At 37.8% G+C, this 24,760-nt stretch overlaps 3 protein-coding genes and 1 long non-coding RNA gene across 4 annotated transcripts in view; 2 read left to right on the top strand and 2 right to left on the bottom strand.

Moving 5' to 3' along the window:
- Positions 1 to 524: 524 nt before the first annotated feature.
- Positions 525 to 19,811, bottom strand: LOC122666603. The gene is made up of 3 exons (XR_006333691.1): positions 19,431 to 19,811; positions 11,423 to 11,428; positions 525 to 535 (listed from the first exon to the last, which is right to left on the bottom strand). It is a non-coding gene; the product is annotated as an uncharacterized LOC122666603 (long non-coding RNA).
- LOC122666601 (threonine synthase, chloroplastic-like) lies at positions 13,089 to 14,945 on the top strand. Its single transcript, XM_043862621.1, has one exon. It carries the CDS (start codon positions 13,122 to 13,124, stop codon positions 14,724 to 14,726), a length of 1,605 nt encoding a protein of 534 aa, XP_043718556.1. The 5' UTR covers positions 13,089 to 13,121; the 3' UTR covers positions 14,727 to 14,945.
- Positions 18,094 to 22,700, bottom strand: LOC122666602 (xyloglucan endotransglucosylase/hydrolase protein 9-like). The gene is made up of 2 exons (XM_043862623.1): positions 22,577 to 22,700; positions 18,094 to 19,089 (listed from the first exon to the last, which is right to left on the bottom strand). Exon 2 carries the CDS (start codon positions 18,935 to 18,937, stop codon positions 18,296 to 18,298), a length of 642 nt encoding a protein of 213 aa, XP_043718558.1. The 5' UTR covers positions 18,938 to 19,089; positions 22,577 to 22,700; the 3' UTR covers positions 18,094 to 18,295.
- Positions 20,090 to 24,760, top strand: part of LOC122666600 (aminopeptidase M1) — a 27,448-nt gene continuing 22,777 nt past the window's right edge. Inside the window, exon 1 of the mRNA XM_043862620.1 lies at positions 20,090 to 20,098. The gene's annotated coding sequence lies outside the window, so the exon portion shown is untranslated. The remainder of the gene's footprint in view (positions 20,099 to 24,760) is intronic.

Genomic DNA, 24,760 nt, shown 5'->3' with positions numbered 1-24,760 from the left:
GATGATGAACAACATATCAAATGAATATGTACATTAATCAAATTACAACTTGGCAATTATAATTGGAGTGTGGTAAAGGGTTCCAACGATTGGTATGTAAGAAGCCCGCATCCCCCTCCTTCGTATAATGTAAAGACATATCAATTAAATTCGTATAATGGCACAATCAAATCAAAGAGGTTAGGAATGGCGTTAAGTGCTATTTGGGGTTTACGAATTTGAAAATCTTAATGATAAGGGAAAAATGTAATGGCTTGCTTTTAAGCTTTATATGTCAAAAGCTTATGATCGATTTGAATGAGATTTTCTTATTATTTAAATTTTTAGATTCTAATGTTAAGTGGTGTAATATGGTTGGGTATCTTGTTTCCTCTTGTACATAGTCTATCAGATTAGAGGTTAGTTATTTTGATTTTATTGTACACTTTAGAAGACTTCAACAATGATGTTCACTTAGTCCTTAACTGTTGTTATGGAAAGTCTTTCCAGATTTCTTAAGGAAACGTTTGGTTCGCTAAGTCTTAAGAATTTGAGTCTACGGACTCATGATTCTTACTAAAATATAGCGTTTGGTTGAATGTGAACTGGATTCTACGAAAATCAATGATTCTTCATTTCAACGTAAAATTGACTCGGGCAAGAATTCACCCCATTAGGTGAATTCCAACAAGAATCTACCATTTGGGGTACCTGATATAAATAGGAGACTTTTTTGGTGATTCTTGAAACCTAATTCTAAATTCACGATCTCGCGAATGAACTATACCTAGAAGGAGAGGGGATAGGGCACTGAAGCTCACCAACGATCGTTGCATCGCCTTCAACCTCCATAAACTCGATCGCTGCTCTCTGCTCTCTACTCTCTACTCGCCGTCGCCTTCAACCTCCAGGTACCAACTGTTCTCTGCTCTGTGCTCTCTACTTGCTGCTCTCTGCTATTTCTCTCACTCGTTCTCTCTGCTCTCTGCTATTTCTCTCTCTCTCTCGTGCTCTCTGGTATTTCGCAGTCCCTCTCTCTCTCTCTCTCTCTCTCTCTCTTTCGTTCTCTCGTGCTCTCTGCTGTGTCTCACTCTCTCTCTCGCTGTTCTCTTAGCTCAGACCACCGATGTATATTTTTTTTTAAAAAAAATTATGCTTCTCTGTCAGATTTAGGTTTTCTAGTTATTGATGAAATTTTTGTTGTGTTTTTCTTCCAGGTGGATCAAGGTGGAGAGTGAAGACCGGGTCAGGCAAGGCAGTTGGTTAAGGTGATTTTCTTATTCTCTTCTCTCTCTCTCTCTCTGTATTGGGTTGCTTGCATTTCATCCTAATTAATTCTAGTTCTTGTTATATTATTCTTAACCAAAATGATTTCGAGTGTTTGATAATCCTGGTTGCTTTGCTGAAAAATCTTCTCGTGGACTCTGCCCAACTGTGCCCTTGTAAGCAATATAATCCATGTACTGTTGAATTCCGTCTTCTCATTTGTCAGGAAACCTTTTTCTCCAGAAAGATATCCCTTGTTCTTGTTCATAAGCTTTTCCATGTGTAGATGGGTGCTGGCCTAAAACTAGTTCTGATTTTCTTGAAGGTGGAGTTGAATGCATGTGAGGTTCTTTCATGTGCTTATTGTTGTCATGACATGATTCTCTGGAATGCAAGCTTTCATGATAAATTTTGTTGGCAATGAGTGTTCCGGGCATAAACAACTTGGCTATTTGCATAGCTTCAGGATGGTCATGACAGTTTTAGTTTGTGAGGGCTGCAGTCTCTTTCATTTCATGCGTAGCATGATCTTGTGTAGAGTCATGAAAAAAATAGTGATGACCTTCACATGCATATTTGGGGTCAATTTTATTTTTCATGCCCCACATTTTAGTTTATAATTCAGTTTGACTTTGGTATATGGAGTCCAGCCAGTTCCCTAGTTTTATTGACGTACTCTTTTCTTTTTCCTTCGAGCTTCTTTGGTTGCGCCCAAATATGCAAGTAGTCAGGCTGTATTAGGTTACTCCGGTCCTGTTTTCAGTATATTTCTTTTATTTTCTCAGAATCCTGGTCAGATTAGGACACCAATCAAAGCCTGCAATTGGAGAATCTAGAGTTAGTTTTTTATTCTTTTTTTATCTTTTTAATCTGGTCAGGATTGGCTCTAGCCTTTCCTTGATTGAGTTTGAGACAGCTTTTAGTAAAGCTATAAATATATGTAAAAGGTTAAGACCACCCCATGATTTTGATGATTAAAAAAAACTTTTTATGTTACTGGTTCTGTGGATTTCAGACCAAATACTGCTGTGGACTCAGTAATGTAAGGCCTAGAGGATTCCAGGTTAGGCTCTGGAGGGATTTTAAGCCTGCAATCAGGTGGATTTCTGATTGGTATCTTCTTTGATCTTCTACTTTCTTCTCCATCAAAATCAGGTCAGTACTTCTAATTTCTATACCTGCAGTTTGATATTCAATTAGAATCCTTCAGTTTCAGTTTAGTTCTTGAATCTGAATCAAGTTGCTGAATTGATTAACATATATCCTTGTATAAACTGCCAACAATTTGCTTTCCTGAACCTCAGGTTTATTTTTTGATTTGCATCCAGTTATCTAAAAATCATTTTTTTAAAATTTAATTTAATTTCTTCTTTGTCTTTTACTGCAAGAAACTAACTTCAGACACAGAGAGGGAAAAAGAGAGACAAAGAAGGAACCCTGGTGGGAAACAGGGGTGTGCCTGAGAAAATGAAAACCCTCTTCATTTTTTTTTTAAAATTTTCTTGGGTTCGTTGATTCTTTCATTCTCTATACCCATCGGTATTGGAGAGCTAGCACCCTTTGTGTCTGTATGGGGTGGGGGTGAGTGTGAGTGTGTCAGTGTGTGTGGGGACAGCAAGGGGTGGGTGAGTGTGAGTGTGTATAGGGGCAGCATGGGGTGAGTGTGAGTGTGTGAGTGTGTATAGGGGCAGCCTGGGGTGGGGGTGAGTGTGAGTGTGAGTGTGTGACTGTGTATAGGGGCAACATGGGGTGGGGGTGAGTGTGAGTGTGAGTGTGTATAGGGGCAGCATGGGGTGGGGGTGAGTGTGAGTGTGTATAGGGGCAGCATGGGGTGGGGGTGAGTGTGAGTGTGTATAGGGCCAGCATGGGGTGGGGGTGAGTGTGAGTGGATCAGTGTGTGTAGGGGCAGCAAGGGGTGGGTGAGTGTTCGTGTGTGAGTACGATTCCAGATGTGGATTTAAGTGGCTTTCTTTTTGTTGATGATGAAATCTGTACTCTTATGATTTCATCCTATTATAATTTGATCTTCTTATTGTTGATGATGAAATCTGTACTCTTATGATCTTTCTTGTGTATGTTAGCTACTTAGTGCAGTGAAGTTGGACTGGATGATTTGATCTTTCTTGTGGATTGTGATGCATGCTCAGTCTTGTGGATCCCATTTGTTCGTATTTGTTAGATTTGAAATTTTTTCATTGGGGTGGATGGGTGAAGAATACTTTCATTGTTCTTGCAAAATTGCATTGTAGGTTTGCAGGGATTTTCTTGCATTTGTAGGTCGACATTAAGCAAGGGGTTATGTATGTGGTATATGAAGTAGTTGTATAATGTGTCTGTTATCATTTTTTTTTTATTGTCAAATCTTCATTGGTGAATGCCCTAGATCAAGGTTTATGGGACTATACTTAGTGCATTTTATTTATAGGATCAGGACCACCATACAGATGGGTGTCAACTGAATCTGAAAGATTGCATGACAAAAAAGGGAAAATGATGGTGGGATCGATCCTCACTCTATATATAATAATAATGATTCTGAATCTCTATAGGCTCTAATATTCAACAGGGAATGATGGCCAAGTTACTCTTATTGGATATGTACGTACTGGTAACTATAACCCATATCTTAGCTAAATTCTAATGTCATTAAAGATTAAGCAAAGGAAATTGTTTTCAGAACTGGTCTCCTTTTATATGGTTTCTAATTTGTTCAAACTTGTCCACTTATAAGTTGGACAAAACCTGAGTCAAATTGATTGATCCAACTGGGAATGGCCCATTAATTAATTCGTACAAAGCTAGAACTAGATCTTGTCTGTTTTGCTTCTATATCTATCAACTGAATGTGTGTGGTTTTGTATGGAGCGGCCCAGTGGGATGAAGGGATTGGATGAAGTTTATTTTACCTAAGTGATCAATTAGATTAGGCACGACCGGAATCAATGAGATCAAAGTTCGGAGTTCCAAGGCCGTGCTGAAGCCTGGAACGTCCTGCGCTTGCAGCCCAAGGCTGGGCTGTATCTGGTCCAGCCATGCTGTGTTGATCATGCTAAGTAGGTAAAATTTGGGGCCGAATAATAGAATTTTAAAATTTGATCCTGATTTTTTAAATAGTGGGCTGAATTGTTGTTGTGTTGGTGGAATTTATGTTACTTCTATTATCCGATCTCTACTGATATTTTTTTTGTCCAGATGGATAATGTGGCAACTTGTGAATTTATGTTAACTTTCTCATGCAAATATTCATTTCAATGCGACTCTCTTGCTGTATTTCTGTTTTAGACGTTTGTTCATTTCATTCCTCATGTTAAGATTCATGCTACTGTGACTTCTTTTTGTTGTATTTCTGTTTTTTGGATCTCTACTTAATGGGATCTTTAGCTCAAATTGGTAGAGCACTTGGAACATGCTCATGGTAGAGCACTTGGAACATGAGCATGTTCCAAGGGGATGGTGGTTCGAATCCACCAAGATCTTTTTTATTCAACTGTTTATAGTATAGTCAGTTATGACACTAATCCACACAAGAACCCAATATTAATGGTATTTATGAAATTTAACATTTTATAATTATTTTGGTTATGTTAATGAAATATTTTAATTTTATACTAAGGTTGATAAGAGAGAAAATGATTTTGCAAGTATTTTTTGGTATAATTTAGAAGGAAATGACATTATTGTAATTAATATCAAATAGTGAAGAACGAATTATACCAAACACTATTTTCGTTCTGAACGGCGTTCTTGAGACCGTAGCAGGAGATGGAGATTATTTTGCATTCAACAAAGTATAGCAAACACTATTATTCTTTTATTTGGTCATCAGTAATTGACACCACCAGGAGATGGAGATTTGTCTTTTTTATTACTTGACAATTAATAATGTGGCCAATATCTTTTTTCACATGATCAACTATACACATGGTTGATTTAGGATGAATCTAATTACAAGACACAGGGTAGCCAAACAGTTATTTAGATAGATTCTAGATAAATCTAAGTCACAGACTCAGGGTAACCAAACGGTTATTCATATAGATTCAGAAGAATCCACCTGACAGACTCAGGGTAACCAAACAGTCTTTCAGAATGAATCATGTTACAGAATCAGGGTAACCAAACGGTTAAAATTTCCAAATTATGAATCCACAGAACCTGATTTTAGAGAACTTGATCCCGAATCCGAATCTAATTCTTCAAAACAATAGAACCAAACGCTTCCTAATGTTTATAGAGATATGAGTCTTATAGTACATATCAAACGTAATAGGTTCTATCCAGAAATTACTCATGTAGTCTTTGATGATGATAAATTTATATTTTGTAGAATAAATAAGAATGATATTATGACATTGAAAATCCATTTTTTTTGGGTCTTTTATTATTTTTTGGATAGGTCATTCTTGGGATTTTTCAAGTTCTTTCAGGACAATAAATCAATTTTGAAAGAAAAAAATAAGTATACATCACAAAGATGAGATCTTATGTTTATCGTGTATTGGATGTTACATATATAGATCAAGATTCTCGATATCTGAGTACCCAATGTTTTATATCCGATCAAAGGCATAACCTCTCTCTCTCCCTTGGTCAATAAGATCAGGAAAATTAGCCTCTTGGAAGAATTATTTCTTAACACAAGATGGTCGTACTATCCTAATTAATTGAATCAGAGGCCATGTGGGTTCATGTTCTTAGGAGTTTATACTTCAGGTATGGCAAACTTATAGAACCAGATACAAAGCTTAGAAATGGTTCTTGGATCTAGAATGGGAGTAATAGGTGCTACCCAGTTTATACAAACTGGTTTATTGGAATATTCATAATTGACAAAATATTTCAATTTGGAAAGACCTATGGATTCTCTATACCAACTTCTATTACCTCTCACCTTTTGTTTCAGAAAATATGTGATCTTATTTTTAATGGTGAATGGAACATTAAATTAATTTGGTCACTTTTTCCATCATGGATTGAAAAGGCTATTGTGTAATTAACATAGGTAATTGTATATCTAAAAGCTTTATTTATGCCCCTAGATCCCCTATAAGGTCATTGGTTACTAAACATATTGTTTTGTATTTATCTAAATCACATTGTGAATCAAATCGGTTTGTATCGTTTAAATGTTTGTGACAGTTCTTATGGAAGCTTAGGAACCATCCTAAATTCAAATATTTTATTTGGAAGGTCTTAATAGGTGGGTTACCTACAAAGTAAATGTTACATCTTTTTTTTCTTTCCTAGTTATGGAGCATTCCTGTGACATTTGTTGCGAGGAAAATGAATATGATTGACATATTTTATTGTCATTTAAATTTGCTAAACATATCTGGTTTGCAGGGCCTCTAGGATTAATGACAGTATTTCTCGAGGCAAACTCATTACTTCACCTTTTCTATTTGTTTATTTTTAACATTCTTTTAGTCGTATTGACTCGCATCGTATCTTTGCTATCACTGCTATTACATTTTACTTTATATGGCATGCTCGTAATCAATTTTGTTTTCTTCAGTCAAAATCAAATCCTTTTATTGCTTATATTAATCGTTGGATTACTGATTTGGGAGTTTTATCTCAATCGTCTATTGTTTAAGATTCTATAACTCATCACCCCTTCCTGTGAAATAAAGGTAGACCAGTATATATCATGCCTGCCATCACAAGATATCCCCATTATGTTATTTTCTGGAATTTATGACCCATGTAATGGAGTTTTTGGATGGGCTTGTATGATTGTTAATCAAAATAAATTGGGAAAATATTTTATGCATTGGAGTAGACACATGGGGTCGGCGAAATGATTGCCCTGCCCCTCCCCCCTGAATGACCGAAATGGTCATCGCATCCCGCCCCATGTGTCGGGTGCAACCTGCACCCCAGTACACTCCCGGACAGAGAACATCCCCCCAAATAAATATATCTAAGATTTATGATTTTTGGCATAATAGGATGTTTACAAGAGGAGAAGGAAAAAGGCTTTCTAGCTACAAGGATTGCAAGGGGCAATGGAGGTGGGATTCACAGAGCAAAACGCATGAACATATATTGAAGATTTGAAAATTTGGATTGAGTCTCATCAGCAATCTATGTGAACTTGGGAGTTGTTCCCAATCTTAGTGACTGTTATAATATGTTATCATATTTCTCTTTTGTTAAATTTATTTGCTATATCTTTTTTTTGTGTGGAGGGTCTAAATAAGGGGCTATATCTCAGAGACTCTCAAATAAAATAGATATAGATGAGTTAATATAAAAAAATTTAAAAAAAGGGAAAAGAAGCACACAACAGTGGAATGCAGATTTCAATGTGCACCCTTTCACATAATGAGATGTGGGAGCCACACTAACACATTCTCCTATTTTAACTCATGTAGGCCCCATGTGGATGATATCAGTCTCCGCACTACAATTGGTATAGTGTATAGATTCCTCTCTACACTTGTGTCATGACCTGTGGGTAACACTCTCTCAAAAAAAAAAAAATTGAAAATGGATTTTGCTAGCTTGATGTTGAGGCGTTAGGCAATGACCTGACCATCATTTTGAACATCGCACAAGCGATGCTCTAATCATAAAGCTATAAATACTAAAATAGGGGTGGGAGAATAAAAGCGTTTGCTAGAAAAATCCTAGTACTGCAATCACCATCAAGTTAATCTTTTAAAAGGAAAAAGTTCTCAGAGATCCAATGTACTATTTTCCTGTCATATGATTTTTTTTTTTATTGTCTTTACTCTTTACTCTCCTACATTAACCATATGTGGGTGTTTACCAAAAAAAAAACCATGTTGGTCTCATATAGATTATACCATTTCATACACTACCATTGGTGTGGCGTGGGAGTTCTTCCCCCTCCGCATTGGATTCATGAGGAACCTTCTACCTAATTTCAAATTCATAATTGAAAAATAATTGCATCCCACAAGTTATTAAACATGTGGGATCTATATGGATGATATTTACTCTATATTGCCATTGGTGTAGTGTTTAGATTCCTTGACATACTGGCATCGTGGGGAGCCTTCTCCAAAAAACAAATAATTTGATTATGAGTTTTTCTAGTTTAATGTTAAGTTTTAGGAAAAGACCTAACCATCATATTTAACATATCCCACATGGAATCCTCGTATCATAAACCTATAAATATTAAAATAGGGGTGGAGGAATAATGACCTAATTTTTCCACACCCACAGTTAATGGATTCTTCCTTGACCAAGTGGTTTAGATGGTGCGAAGAAGGTATCGCACAACAATGGGGCATTTTCGACCATTCGTAAACAGGGATCAAACATTTATGGCCAAAGTTGGCCATTATTTTCCTTCACGCAGAGTGAAAGAAAACTCTCATATAAAAGCCTCTGTAACAAATGATTGGACAATCTTACTGTAGTTACCAACTAGTTAATATTTTAAAGGAAAAAAGTCCCCCAAGAAGCCAACGTAATATGAATTTTTATCCTCTGCTGTTCGCTGCCCGAACAACACAATGTTGTCCCCTCACATGGTGCTCGAAATGATGACTTAACCTCCCTCAGGCAGTGTGTTTGGACAAGGAGGTTAAGTCGTCATTTCGCCCCCATATGAGGGGACAACAGGTGCTGTTTGGGCAGCGGACAGCAGAGGATAACGATTCACGTAATATTGCCTTATCACATAGTTTTTTTTTTTATTGTCTTCACTCTCCTACATTGACCATGTGGGTCCCTTGGGCCCCGTTTGTTTGATGGGGAGAATTGAGTGGGAATATTGTGGGACTGGGTACCATAGTGTAGTGGGTCGGGGAACATGGGTGAAATTTTTTATTTTTCACATGAATAGTAACCAAAGTCCTTTATTTTTTGTGGGACTTTGGATAGCGTAGATCTAAGATTTCAAGTGCCTCATCAACATACAAAGCATTTAATGTTGTTCCCTAAGCTTTTGTAAGTTTACCATCCCAGGTTAAACAAACAAGGTTGGGGTGGGATTTCGAAGTACCACATCAGCACTTTGCCACCCCAATTCTCCCACCCCACCTGAGTCCCCATCAAACAAATGAGGCCTTGTAGATTATATCATTTCTCACACTGCCATTGGTGTGGTGTGAGAATTCTCCAACCCCACTGGCGTCATGGGGAACCCTCTTCATATTTTCAAAATCATAATTAAAAATAATTGCATCTCACATATGATAGACTTGATAATTTTGATAGAAAGAAAAAATATACAATGGTATTTCTATTATAATATACTATACATCCCATGTATTGTTATAAATGCCCATATATACTATTTACCCTTATTTAATATTCTCGAGTGACGCAACCAAATCCACTGCCAATGACCCAATACTTACTCTTCATAACTTACATGAAAGCATGTCAACATATCAACAAAGGGCAACAACTAGCAACAAGTAACTAGAGAGCCATAGACAAATTACCCTTTAACCAAAGCTTGTGGTTTTCTTTTTCAAAAAATAAAATTACTTGTGGTTGTAGATAATGACAATGGTTTTGGTAGATAAATTTTTTTTTTATAAATAGCAAGGGAATTTTATTCATGGTAATTAATAATTTGTCATACTTTGTTGAACACCTACAACTAAGATACAATGTAATTAGGTTTCCCAAAAATCCTTTTTTAGGAAACATTGGAAATTGGATTAAGTTTTACTTCACCCCTCACCACTGATGTGATGTGGCCTTGTGATTAGACTCTTGAATCATCATTAACTCCCAAGGACCCATCTCTTTTATGGATTGAGTTCCTCTCTCGCGTGGGACGATGTTCAGCGCACATCGTCTAGCTGGGGAGGCCTCAATCCACATGCTATTGCACCGGGATACGTGTGGCAGTGTGGATCGGAGCTCCCCAGCTGCACGATGTGCGTTGGACACCGTCTGGTCTGGCGCACAAGTGCGCTGGAGAGGAGCCGGATCCTCTCTTTTGTATAGAATCAATAATACTCTTTCCCGTACCAATCAAAGTGTTAAATCTCCATGGTAATGAGTTTTTCTTTTCACAGTAGGTGAAGAAAAACTAGGTCCAAATTATTGGTCAATGCCAAAAAGAGATAGAGGGATCCCAAATATTTAGTAAAAAATGGAAGCTGCACCATGAGGAATTTCTGTATGTATCTTAATGCAAATTAGATCCACAATTTCTTACTTTCAGTTTGAACCTCCAAATGCTTCAATCCTACCTATTTGGCTTGATCAATCCTGAACTAAAGAGCATAGGCCTCCAATTTATATATTTTTTTTAATGAAAACAAAAAACAATAAAACATTACTTAGGAAGCATTGAGATAGCATCACAATTATACTCATTGCTTACATGTAGTCTTTGTTAAAACATAAAGTCTATATATTAGGAAGAGATACTCAAAGTCTTTTTTGTTTTTTGGTAAAATGCTTGAAGTCTTTAATAGAAACATTTATGAACCTAAAACATGAGATAAAAGGTATTGTTTATAAGACAGGAAATATATCCTAAATAAAACATGGAGGTTGATGCTGATCAAACCAATTAATGAAATCTCCAATATTGGTCCATACGTCTTGTTCTTCCAACCCCATCGTCAAAACCCCTCGTAGTCTTTGGTTGAAGGCTCATGCCTACGCCTCTTGTAAGCAACTTGCAACCCTAGAATCCATATAACCCCAAACAAGTCTGTTTTTAGAGAAGATTAAAGCCCCAACTAACCAATCCTTGTTGTGGTAAGACACTACCACTAAACAAAAAAAAATTGAATGTTGTTGAGAAAAACACAAGAAAGAACCTAGATGCAAATTAAGACTGGTTACATAAAGAAAAAATGGAGCTTGAAGACGAATTACATATAATTATTGAGAGAAGTTACAAAACTGTTGGCAAATAACTTAAGCTCATCGATTATCTTTTAACATTACTAGCAATACGGTATGGATTGTGCTTGCTACCAATAAAAATGCACTGATTGCATTCCAACCAAATAAAATAGTTATTGAAGAGATAATAAATATATGATATAGATTTAATGATAGTATATTATAATTCAAAAGAAAAGAATGCAAGTTTTGAGAAAGAACATGAAAGAAAGATGTGTCATTCTGATACCACAATTTGTTTACAAAAAATGCAAGTTTGATCTACCTTCATAAATTGAATCACCTTTTTTTTTTTTAATTTATTTATTTAGAACTCCACCACCTGAAACTTTTCAAGAAACATTTTGAATTTAGGTGGTACTTCAAGTTTCCAAATATATTTCTATAGTTTAATGAAAATGGATAAATTTTGTGTATTACTATTTGAACACAAGATAGAAGTTATATGTCTAGTAGTCAGTTTACCTATACAAGAATGCAGAATACCAAGAGTATTACCATTAGTATGAGTTAAGTACTTAATATGGCTCCTATAATTCTCGGACCTGTAAATTGATTAGACTAGTATTCCATGTTCCATAAATAATAAAATCACAAACCCTATTGTAAAAAGGATGTTGGGGGGAGGGGGGGGGGAATCATAGATGGGATTAGGGGTGTCAACCTGTCAGGCTCAGTCAGGCCTACCCGGGCCTCACGGTGCTTAAAGCCTGCACCATGATCACCCGTTTAAGTATTCGGGCCGGGTTGCGGTTCGGGCTATACTGGATCCTTAACCGGGCCTTAAACGGTTCAAAACTGGCCTATGGGTCTAAACGATTATTTTAAACGGTTCGGAAAATAGGCTTTAAACGATGCAATCATTAAAACTGATTATTTTAATTTTACAAAGAGGGGTACCATCTCTCCACCTCTTTTCCGTCTTTTTCCATTAAAATTGATTATTTCAACAGTTCGTACATGACCGATTCATTAGAAATAAGCTAAAATAGTGCAACTCGTGCTTACCCATGTTTCATGATATAAATTTAAGCTAAAAATATCATAAAAATATACCCAATACATTAAGCCCAGCCCAACAGAAAATTAATATCATAAAAATATATAGTCCAGCCCAACAGAAAATTAATGTCATAAAAATATACAGCACAAACCAATAGAAAGTTAATGTCATAAATAGATTTGGGTCAATAAATCAAACAGGGTCCAAGCCCATAGCAAAGTTTACAAGTTAAAGGGTCGGGCTAGGCCAGGCCTAGAATCGGTCGGTCCGGTTGGACACCCGATGAGCTAGGACCCTACACGGGGACCGAGTAATCCAATTGTCTTGGGTCCTCAAAGTCCCAAACACTCAAATATTAGTGTTTCTTTGACACATAAACACTTGATTTTTCTTCGTAAATACAACATAACCTTTATATAAATATTAACTAAGATTAAATAAGGGTGGCAATATAGGACCATAATCAAGAATTAAACCGGAACCGTCCCACCCATCAAAGTTATTGGTCCAATTTTAATTCTAAGTTTTGGAAGAACCGATGGGTAAACATGATGGATCGGATTTGGGATGGTATTTGTATGATTAGGAATTAAATAGGTATTATTTGTATACCGTCCAAGGCCCTCTAAGGCCAGTCAAATGGAATCCATTGTAGGATCCACAAGAGGAGTGGATTCCATTTGACTGACATTGAAGGGCCTTGACATGATCTGGTCTCATTGAATGCTTTAAGGTTCATTTTTTTTAGAATTTTTGGATTCTGAGATAGTGGTGGTGGGTCCTCTTCTCATCATGTGGGGTTTTGATACAATACATGTGTCACTTGTGGGACTGGGGCCCACCGACGTTACTATTAATAGGGGTTTAGGTTAGGTCCTTCTAACAGCAGCGGGGGCCGCGGAGTGGTAATACTATTCTCTCTCTCTCTCTCTCTCTCCTGTAATTCGGTGGCTCTGCAATCTCTGCCTTCGCCGGAAGAAATCGAAAGCGAATAACCGGAGAGAGTGAGGGAGAAAGAATGGCTTCCTTGTCACAGTCTCATGTGTCTCACTGCTTCGTCGGGCATAAATCGATATCCATCCGTAGAAACCCCAGAAGAATCGATGGCCATTCTTCACACTTGATAATCCGTGCTTCTTCCTTGTCGTCCGATAACTCTACATCACCGTCGTCTTCCGTTGCTGCAGCATCCACTGTTCTTAAGCATCGCCGACCTGCGGACGAGAACATCCGAGAGGAAGCTCGCCGTCACAACAACTGCAGCCACAGCCATGGTTTCTGCGCCAAATACGTCCCTTTCAACGCTGATCCCTCATCGACGGAATCATATTCCCTCGATGAGATCGTCTACCGGAGCCGCTCCGGTGGACTCCTTGACGTCCAGCACGACATGGACGCTCTCAAGAAGTTCGATGGCGATTACTGGAAGTCTCTCTTCGATTCCCGCATCGGCAAGACTACTTGGCCCTACGGCTCCGGCGTCTGGAGCAAGAAGGAATGGGTCCTTCCCGAAATCGACAGTGACGACATTATCAGCGCTTTCGAGGGAAATTCCAATCTTTTCTGGGCTGAGCGTTTTGGCAAACAGTTTCTGGGCATGAACGATCTCTGGGTCAAGCATTGTGGGATCAGCCATACTGGGAGTTTCAAGGATCTGGGCATGACCGTTTTGGTCAGCCAAGTGAATCGGTTGAGGAAGATGAATCGGCCGGTGGTTGGTGTCGGTTGCGCTTCCACCGGGGACACCTCTGCGGCTCTCTCTGCCTATTGCGCTGCCGCTGGAATTCCATCCATTGTGTTCCTCCCTGCCAACCGGATCTCGATTGCCCAGTTGGTTCAACCCATCGCAAATGGGGCTTTTGTTCTTAGTATTGATACAGATTTTGATGGTTGCATGCAGTTGATTCGAGAGGTTACTGCGGAGCTACCCATCTATCTTGCAAACTCTTTGAACAGTCTGAGGCTTGAAGGCCAGAAGACCGCTGCAATCGAGATACTGCAACAATTTGATTGGGAAGTACCCGATTGGGTTATTGTTCCAGGAGGAAATCTGGGGAATATCTATGCTTTCTATAAGGGTTTCCATATGTGCAAAGAATTAGGGCTAGTTGATCGGATCCCAAGGCTTGTGTGCGCTCAAGCTGCAAATGCCAATCCGCTTTATCTGTATTATGCTTCAGGGTGGTCTGACTTCAAGGCAGTGAAAGCTAATACTACTTTTGCGTCTGCTATACAGATTGGAGACCCGGTTTCTATTGATCGAGCTGTGTATGCTTTACAGAATTCAAATGGAATTGTAGAAGAAGCGACTGAAGAGGAACTAATGGATGCCATGGCCCAAGCTGATTCCACTGGGATGTTCATATGTCCTCACACTGGTGTTGCGCTTACAGCTTTGTTTAAGCTTAGGAATAGTGGGGTTATTAGGTCTACAGATCGAACAGTGGTGGTCAGCACGGCTCATGGACTGAAATTTACCCAATCTAAAATTGATTATCACTCCAAGCAGATTCCAGACATGGCTTGCCGGTTTGCTAACCCGCCTGTTAATGTGAAGGCAGATTTCGGATCAGTTATGGATGTTCTGAAGAAGTATTTATTGAGTAAGAATTCAAAACTTTAGTTCTTTCTTTGAGCACTGTAAGTTTAGTCCCTGTACTCTAACTTCTCTATTGGGTTTTAGCCTTTTAGATTATTGTTATTGCAAGGTTTATCCATTTCTTTCTTTGATGCTTCTTTGAAGGAGTTGAAATGGTCCACCACACCTTTAGAGTTTGGCAGAGGAAAACCATTTTGTAATGGTCTTTTGATTTATAAGATTGTTAAGGAGTGTTTCGTTTTGGACCGAAGTTAAGTTTATATTACCTTTTTGGAACCAAAGGGCTTATTTTGGTGTCCAAAGTGGTATTAAAAGGTTATTATTGTGAACATGATTGGAGTGTGGTATTCTTCTGCAAGACTAGAACTAGGGTTTTGGAGGAGTTTAGATTTTAATTTGGTTCTTCTAGCTCCATTACGATGGAGACTTTCTCTCACAACCTGATGGTCGATGGGCTTGAATTTTAAAAGCAAAATATTTTCCCCATGGTCAGTTCCTTAGATTGTCAACACAATATCTCAAAAGTAACGCCCATGAGTTGTTTGATGAAATGCTAACAAGGAATATGAGCATTCTAAACTTAAGAATACACTTTAGCTGAATATGTATCTAAACAATGTTTTAATTTTCAGTTAAGAACTCATTTTATATTATGAAAATGGGAATGTGCATTTTTAGAATGGCAATACGTAGTGCATACCAAACATAATCCTAAATTACATTTCTTTTTATAGAAGCAGAATAAGTATTTAAACAATGCTCTCATTCTCGGTTAAGAATGCATTTTAGATTATGAGAATGCATACAAACATAACCCTAAATTCCAATTCTTTCGAAATATACGCGTAACATCCTACCCAGTACCCACAAAAGCTATTGCAATCCGAATCTCAAAGGGTGAAAAAACATGGGCTGTGTTTGATGTATTCTCTGAATGGTTTCTGAGTCAAACAAAAAAAAAACAAAAAAAGAACTGGGTTTTAGAATGCGTTTTAGACTCAGAATTTATACCAAGAATGCATACCAAACACAGTTGTAGTGTTAGTGTTTGTTATCAGGTACTTAACTTGCTTATGCTCTCCGGCAGGCCAGGAATACAGTAGTTATTAAAATTCCATATGGAATCCATCAGTCATTCTCTCAGAGTAACATACCTGGGTTAGGGAGTTAGAAGACCTTGCATCCTCTTTGTGCACCTATAGATAAAATCATTCTTCCTTCTCATGACTTTTTTTAAAGTTATCCCTGAATTCACTTATTTCCTATGTGTTGAGGGGATGTGGTGGTGGACAACTTCCTCATGTTCTAACTACTGATGGAAGTGCAGTGATGCAGTAAGGAGTATTTAATCCCTGAAATCAGACACAGTTGCAGGTTTCTTCAAAGACTCAAATCTCACAGCAAGGAAAGCTTTGGGTTCGAGTCTCTAAGGTTTGGATCGCCTTAAGGTGATGATCTTAAGCCTAACATAACATCGCAGAACATGACGATCTAACAAGGAGATATACTGAACCAGTACCCAATTCAGTATACCGCCTGAAACAAAGAGAGAGCGAGAGAGAGAAGAGAGTTTGCACAACACCAATCGTCACGCAGGCCATCACCACAATCACAATTTCATTCTTTCAATCTGCCCAACGAATTGGGTTACAAGATCCTTAATTTGGACCTGATTCTCGATTTGGGTTAACCTGTAAACAGATAATTCCTTAGCACCTGGGCCAACTTGCTAATACATATTAGAGCTTGACGATTCCCCTCCTTATCTGCTTCTTCCTTCATCCGCGGGCCATCATATCATCGACCCACCCCAGGTGAAAGGTGGCCATTCCAAGACTTTTCGATACGGCCAATGGGGGCATCTAGAGATAGAATAAGAAGGGCATGCTCCTTTTGATTAACTGAGCTGACCCATGGAAGAGCTCCTGCATCAACAGGGGTCCTTATTCCTTAAGGGCACATACTCCAGGTGTAGATTCGTTTTAGGGTATGCAAGTGAACCTCAAAAGATCAGTCCAAACCATGGAGAGGTTACAGAACTGAAGTTTGTTTTCTCAGTCCCCAGTACCACTAGCACAGAGAACAGAAAAGGAAAACAACAAAGGACAGAAAGGGAAAGGAGAGAAGAGGATTAGGAAGAAGATGCAAGAGAAGATAGAGGAACAATAACACACATGGGTATGGAAGAGAAAGATAGAAGTTCAGAGGAGGAGGAGGATGAGAGAGAGGGATGCACAACTCTTGGCCGGCAACGGTTTCAATTCAATAACTTTTCATCCAAAATCAGGGAAATAATGAACCCCCTATTCTCATAGTTCTATTGCCAAGTAAAATCTCCATAGCCAATATGAATAAACATATAAACCCTTTATTTACCACCAAAAAAAAAAAACATATAAACCCTTTAACTTGGATATGAGAATAAACATATAAACCCTTTAACTTGCATATGAGAATAAACATATAAACCCTCTAACTTGCAATGACATCTAGAGTAACTTGCAAACAAACAGTCCATAAAGCTTTCTTCATAAATATATGATGGGAGAAAGTTCTCTGTCCGGGAGTGTGGCCTACGTCAGCACTCTCATGAGTGTATCTGTCTCCTCCCCATATGAAAAGACACCTCTGCCCCTTTGTTTTGAGGAGGAGAGAGATAGAAACATGGGAGTGGTGGCGTAGGCCACACTCCCGGACAGAGAACTACTTCCCATATATGATTCTATGTGAAATAAATGCATGAGAAACAAAGAAAAAAAAAAAAACTGATATTTGGAAGCAAGTTTAAAAATTCTTTCAAAGTAGAAGTGGTGGTCAATCCAGCTCTAGTAACAAAATTGATGTGAACTGAAGAAAACACCCTCTAGGTTTCCAAACCCAACCAACGAAATTTCCATTCCAAAATTATTTGAGTTCTCTAATCCATCATTTTCATAACAATGTGTCTGACAAACCAGTCAATAACATCCAAAAGTCTAAAACTAGGATTAAAAATTAAATTCATTTTACTCTTCTATGCCTATGCAATATTAATTGTTGTTTACAGATAAATTACAACTTAACTCCGAAATACATGCGAAACACATTCAGGCTAGTTACTTTGAATTGAAAAGGAAGAACAGAGTGCAATGTACTATGATTCTACCAAATTTCAGCCCCCATGGATTAGTTCAGCCATTTTCCATCATTCATTCATTTGAAATCATTTTAAGGATAATGCAAAGTTATACCCATGTAAACAGAAAACAATATGAGAACAAAAAGAGCCACAAAAATTTCCTGCATGATGAAACTAGGGAGCAGAAAAGGCTAGAAGAACAAGGAGCACAATGGACAACACCCATCAACCATATTTTTTTAGTATTGCATAGAACTTCCCCTCAACCCAAAATGGCTGAAAATGACAGTAATTTTATTCACCATTTGTGGGCATTATGGAATAGAATTTTTTTTTTTCCAAGAGTTACAGAACCTTGTTCCAAACAGAAGAAATCAGTTCATCCAACAAAGCTGTTGTACAGACAAATGTAAGGGAGAAAAAAAAAATTTTGATAGCCAACTCACCAAATGAAGGAAACAAACCCCGAGTCCCATCAGTTCTCCGCCACTGCTGCAGCAGGAACTCGAACATCCTTGTACCGACAAACATACGGTGCATCGCAACCAAAGTAAGGCCCTGTCCACCGGCCTTCATCAATGTAGCTAGCGTCCCACACTGATGCATAAAGGAACATGGGTTTCTCAGGAAACCCTTCTCTCTCCTTCCTTTCTTCCCTCCTAACAACCTTTCCATCAATCGTCCACTCTATGAATTCTCTGGTCCATTTTATCTCGTAACTGTGAAATCCGTCGGAGCAATCAAACCCTAATTTGTGAATCTTCTCTTGGTTTCCCATCCCTGAAGTGTAAAAGTTCGTTTGAACAATGGTTTTGTCTTTGCCCAAGAACTCAAAATCGATCTCATCTTGTGATTTATCTCCTTCAAGAGAGGATAGGTAGATGTTGAAGTTGAGGCCACTGGTGTTGCCTCTAGGGCACTGTATTTGAGCACCAAAGGTGCCGAACTGGAAGCGTGTCTTGGATCGCCAGCGAGCACCACCCCTCTCATCGAAGACAACAACAATTTCATCAGATTCTGGTGAGTGAGTGCACATATGAGGACAATAGTCAATAGCAATTTCTTTAAGCTTCAAAGTATGGTGAATCGTCTCAGGGTGAAGCGCAGGATTCGCCATTGGAACATGCACTATGCTACAAGGGTCGTCAAAGAAAATAGTTGTTTGGTGGAAACCAGAATCGTGTATTGCAACCTTTACAATTATTTTACAAAATTGAAAGCATGGAGTTGGAATGTTCTTGCCTTCTCAGTAAATGTCAGCGCTGGATTCTGAAGTGAGGATTCTGCACAATAATTTGATAAAGATCATTGTTAACCGCTATAGTGGCATACCAAAAATTCTTATGTCATATAATCCATTTGTAAACTGTAATATGGTCAGCTTTCACCTAAACGCGAAGGGTTTCCTAGTCTGAACAGACCGGATAACTTTACCTGGTTTGTACACATTTACTGCCCTGTGGCAGATCAGATGATGCTGACATTTTGTGGAAATGTAGATCCTAAGTTCCCCTACTCACAAGTCAAGTTTCAACCGAAATGAAGTTTTCCATGTGGCAAAATAAAGCATTCAGAAAATACAGGACTATGGAGAGGGTGGATAAACATACTTAGGAGTGACATGTGGCTAATCCAGATAATTTCCTAGATATCCAATGGTCAAAGTCATCGCCCTTCCACATGGCACCACCAGGTGTGCAGATTAGGTAAGTTATCTAGTCTGTGCAAACTAGGAAACTTTTTACCTGAACTGATTATTACACTGGCAAAGGGGTTTAAAAATTGAATAGCAGTTATTTATTAGTATCAATGTGGTGAGTGCTGTTGGGAATTTTCATCTGTTGTGTGGAGATTATAAGGCATTTAAATCAATATGATCGGATTATGAGTTTGAATTGTGTTTGAGATAACATTTTAGACCACGACAACACTGTGTCCACAGCTGCTTTAGATCACTTAAATCATTGAAAAAGAAACTACAACCCTTATGGAGGTTTCAGCCTTTCGGGGACCCTGGAGTGGATCCTTTGTGCCGAACCACCGAGAATGACAGGGCCTTTTTTTTACTCCAAAATAAATGATTTGAGCAAACTGTAAAATAAAATTAACTCATCCAAAAAGCCAAGGCAATAACAGGAAGCAGAACAAGATGAATAGGAATAAAAAAGAACCAAGTGAAACAAATGGATTCACCCAAAAGATCAAACAAAACACAGTAGGAAATACCAAATGAAACTCAAATAAAAGCAATCAGAATTATTAGAGAGAGAGAGAGAGAGTGAGAGACGAGAATAAGAAGAATGAAATGAATTGAATTTGCACACAAATAAGGACTAGTATCAAACCCCAAATTAAGAGAAGACGTGTTCTGCTACGAAACCAAGGCATGATCTGATTGTGTTTATGCTAAAATAAAACATGAAAATGAGTGCAGCCACTCACTAGTTCAACCATGGATAGATCAGTTTCATGTGATAAGAGGCTATTTGTTACTTTCTGTGACATTTCCTTTGTACTCTGTAATAACAGTATCTTTATTGATTCGTTCAATCAATATGGCCCCCTTTACATTTGAAACTTGAATTCTGATTTCAGATGTTCTAGAATTTCAGGTTCCAATTTTGTATTTCAAAAGACATCTTAAAATAAAACTATAAAAAAAAAGAGCATCCCAAAAGATATCTTGAAATCTTGAGTTAAATATTTAATTGAACTAATAGTAGCTGTATTTTTCCATGCTATTAGTAAGAACCTAAATTCAGAATTCTGGATTTTTTTTTTATAATTATTTTCAGAATATAAGTTCTGTATTAGGTATTTCTATACTTATTCAATCTCACCAACAATCACATGTACATAATTTGTAGTTAACTCCAAGCAAACCAATAGCCTGGACAACTGACAAACTAAACTATAAAGAAAACAGAGAACAGAATTTACATATTCATACAAAGTTGAATAGCAAAAATTATTCATCAAGGAACACTATTCATACATAGTTGAACAGGAAAAATAATGAGTGCCAGTATTTGTTAATTTTGCCATCATCCATTTCTTCTCCAACGGGTCCATCCAATGGGTTGTGATATGGCCCAATAGACCCAATGACTCATCTAACCCACTTCTGGTCTTGACTGACCCAATATCGACTCAATTAACCTAGGTGAGAATGCAAATTCACAATTGGGTAGCCATAAATCTGGACTCAATCAAGTTTACATCCATACACCTAAAACCTAATGCATTGAATAGCTCCATAAAAGGAGTTAACCTTAAAAAACCACAATCAGGATCCTGACATATTATGTATCATAACATAGCTTAGATTTGTAGACTCTTTAGACATTATGTAACTTGCAGATAGAAGGAGATTAGATTACATATCTATTCCAAAGATACCTACAGCTGTGAAGAATGAGCCATGCAAACACAAATTTGGTTATAACTTTCAAGATAAGCATGTCATGGAAAAAAAGAAGCTAATTTTCCATCAAATGAAAGATCTTCAGACCTGATTATAGAGGCCTGCAAACCGAAGAGAAAGGTTGTCTAGCCTCACAAGCATGTGACACTTCCAAGTTCCAACCCAACCAAACTAACGAAGAAAAACCAAAGGGAGAAAAGAGAAAGACCTCAAAAGCATAAAGATTTGCAGGTGAATTTAATAAAGAAAAGGATGACAGGAACTACATAAAAATACCAAACGGAGTACAAAAATAAAATTCGAATGTGAAACCAATATCAATGAGAGGTAGAAATGTCCACCTAGGAACTTCAGTAAAACAATGACTGAGGAGATAATAAGTTGCTCACCTATGAGACTCACTTCATAAAAATGTGGAAGATCTAAAGATATTTAACTAAGAACAGTTCAGGCACAATAAATGGATAACCAAGGAGCAAAAGATCATGTTCAATTCTAGACCAAATTAGAAGGGGAGGGGGGTGTCTAGAGGCCAACGCATTAAAATGATCCCAACTCAAATGCTTTGAAGCTGAGGAAGCTTGTTAATCAACTCAGAAATCCAAACCAACAGTAACACCGCTAGGATTTTAAAGAAGTGGGCTTATTTCAACTTTCCAATAGAAGGTGTATCACATTGAAAGCAACCATTCTATGAGCACTATAGAAGCAGCACTAAAATATTGGCCTATTCCTATCTTCACACCAGAAAGGCAAATTCAGACAATTTGAGGATGACCGCACTGGATTTAAGACCAAATTTAAGCATTTGTGCATAACCAAACTCAGTTCCAAGGCAACAAAGTCACTACCAAACTCTGCATCACCTGATAAAAAAATAAACACTTATGCTTCCTTTGGAACTCAGTTCCAAGGCAACAAAGTCACTACCAAACTCTGCATCACCTGATAAAAAAATAAACACTTATGCTTCCTTTGGCATTTTATATGTACATGATCCAACAAGAGAAACAAATGTATTCAAACAGAGGACGGAGCAGACTCAGATCATTCCATTCATCAAAACAACACATTTCATTCAACCAACCAAGCAATCTCAGTAGAGACAAAAAAAGAATAACCTCTTAGCCAGCAGCAAAGGGATCGAAAACTAGTCAAGCCATGCAAAAAACCAAGAACCATGAAAAGAACAAGGTCTGCTAGAGAAGGGGGAAAACATCAAATGCAAAGAAGGTCGAATGAGGAAAAACCCATATCTCACAAACCCATCATAAATCATAAACCTGAGGAAAAACCCATATCTCACAAACAATATCAAAACCGTGGACTTACCTCAAGCGCTTATGTGAACCAGATCATAGATTTGTTTCAATAAAAGACAGAGCAGCATTGCACGAAGTCGAAGAAGTCGAAGAAGCAGAATATATAACTTGAATCGATGGCTAGCTGAAACCTACCCAGTAGTTTGAATCGTTTTTAGTGTTGAAAACTGCTAGGAACAAATAATTCAAGAAAGAGAAAGGGAATTCCATACATACATCGTGAAGCCCATCAGTCCGACCTCTTCAGATTTGAGAATCTTTTATGGGACGTGGTGGATGACAGGATGAGTCGTGGTCCTTGTGGACATGGTTCGATCCTCTGTTCCAGTGATTGAAAAATCAGTAAAACTCTTCCTATTCCTTAACGTAATTTCTGAAACACTCTCCCATTGTTCGGATTCGGCTCCTCTCCTTGGAGGGCATTGCCCACAATGAGTGACCAATGAGGCATCCAAAGGCTGGGCTGTGCCGCACACATTCCGATGGCTGACTGGATGGATGTGTGCAGTACAGCCCAGCCTTTGGCACTCATTGGATAATGCTTTCTAAGGAGAGGAGCCCAATCCCCCTAGCCCGGTGGGGGAAGCCTATGAATGACACAAATACCTCTGTTTTGCCAAAACCTAGCCTGAATCGAGAAGATCGACAAAAAAACTTAGACATAACCGAACCAAGCTTTATCGGATTAGTTTTGGGTTGGGGTATGATGGGACTGGCTGAAAATCGGACCGCATCGAACCGACCGATATCCAAACCGGAAACCAAAATCCATACATTAGTGAGAAATTCTAATTGTAAGAGGAATTGTTACAAATCAATGAGTATGATGTTATGAATAGAGAAATTGATTTGTAACAATGCTTCCATTGATCTCCTTATTCACTATATTAGTTTGATAGTAAATGAATGATTTGATAGTAAGGTTCATTTTGTGATTTCAATATTAGTTTTCTTAGTGACTAGTTATTCATTGAGTTAATATTAATTATCTTCTTTTTACTTCTTTTTTTTTTATTTTTTATGAGAAAAGTCAAATTTAGATTACCAGAAAAGAATGTACATCATACAAGAAAAGTTTTGAGGGAGTATTAGTCCTAACTAATGTCAAAATGTAAGATCTTAGGGTTGCTATCCATTGGTTGTGCTGGAGTTTTGTAACAATGATTTTGCTACAAACTTCATTTATTCATTGATTTTAATATTAGTGATCTTCCCCTTACAATGTATTCTTTTTTGTTCGGATTACAACATAATCAATTTTCCTATTCATGGTTATTTACATGTTTGACTTGGAGAAGGTTAAGAAAAGTGTTTTTATCGAATCTTTACTCATTACAAGTTATGGATGTAAGATTTTATTGTGGTTCAAACTCGAAAACAAATCGATCTAAACCGATATTAATCCGATATTGAAAAATCGAAGTTTTTTAACGGTTGGTTTTGGTCCTACTCATTCCAAGACTAAAACCGATTCAGCCTGATCGAAAACCGGACCAAACCGATCGTTTGACACCCCTAGACTGAATCCTCCAACTCTTGCCACAGCTGGAGGATAACCGAATTCCCTATTTTCATCCTATCCTTTTTGGAAAGGGTAAAGCACACCTGAGGTGTCCAATCTTTGTTAAAAAGACTTATGAGGTATTCATTCTTTCAAAAGGGACGTTTGGAGTGCCTTATTGGTTTAGTCATATTTCAAATTAAATATATTTTCAAATTTATCCCTCTCAACCATCACCTGCCACCCCTTGCTAATTGCAAAGCCTTAGTTCTTATTTTCGAACCTTGAATATAAAATTTATTAGAGAAAATGACAGAAAAATTCATCATCTTCCCTAATGCCTATTCAACTGGGTTCCTCATAAACTGTGAAACCCAAATCTCCCTTTGTCGTTTAACTCCTCTCCTTCTCCTTCGAAGGAATTTCACAAATTAGTTTACAATGGAAGAATAGGGCAGCGCCACAGAACCATTTGTGTTATTGGTGGTGCAAGTTATCTTGGCTCTTCTCTGGTCAGGAAACTTTTAGAGAATGGACACACCGTCCACTACAACCGCAGCAGCAGTGGAGAGTATATTGAAGAGACTCATATATACCGGCAGTTGTTGCATCACCAATGAAAGAAGATGATTTTGGTTTCAAGGACTCCATGGATGAGTCTTGTTGGACACCTCTTTGATCTTCAAATTAATT

This window comes from Telopea speciosissima, chromosome 7 (assembly GCF_018873765.1).
Source record: "Telopea speciosissima isolate NSW1024214 ecotype Mountain lineage chromosome 7, Tspe_v1, whole genome shotgun sequence".
Taxonomy (NCBI): domain Eukaryota; kingdom Viridiplantae; phylum Streptophyta; class Magnoliopsida; order Proteales; family Proteaceae; genus Telopea; species Telopea speciosissima.
This window is presented reverse-complemented; position numbering and strand designations above follow the sequence as displayed.

Coding starts and splice junctions, on each gene's coding strand:
- LOC122666602 (XM_043862623.1), bottom strand. CDS start 18,937: ATGGCGAATCCTGCGCTTCACCCTGAGACGATTCACCATACTTTGAAG.
- LOC122666601 (XM_043862621.1), top strand. CDS start 13,122: ATGGCTTCCTTGTCACAGTCTCATGTGTCTCACTGCTTCGTCGGGCAT.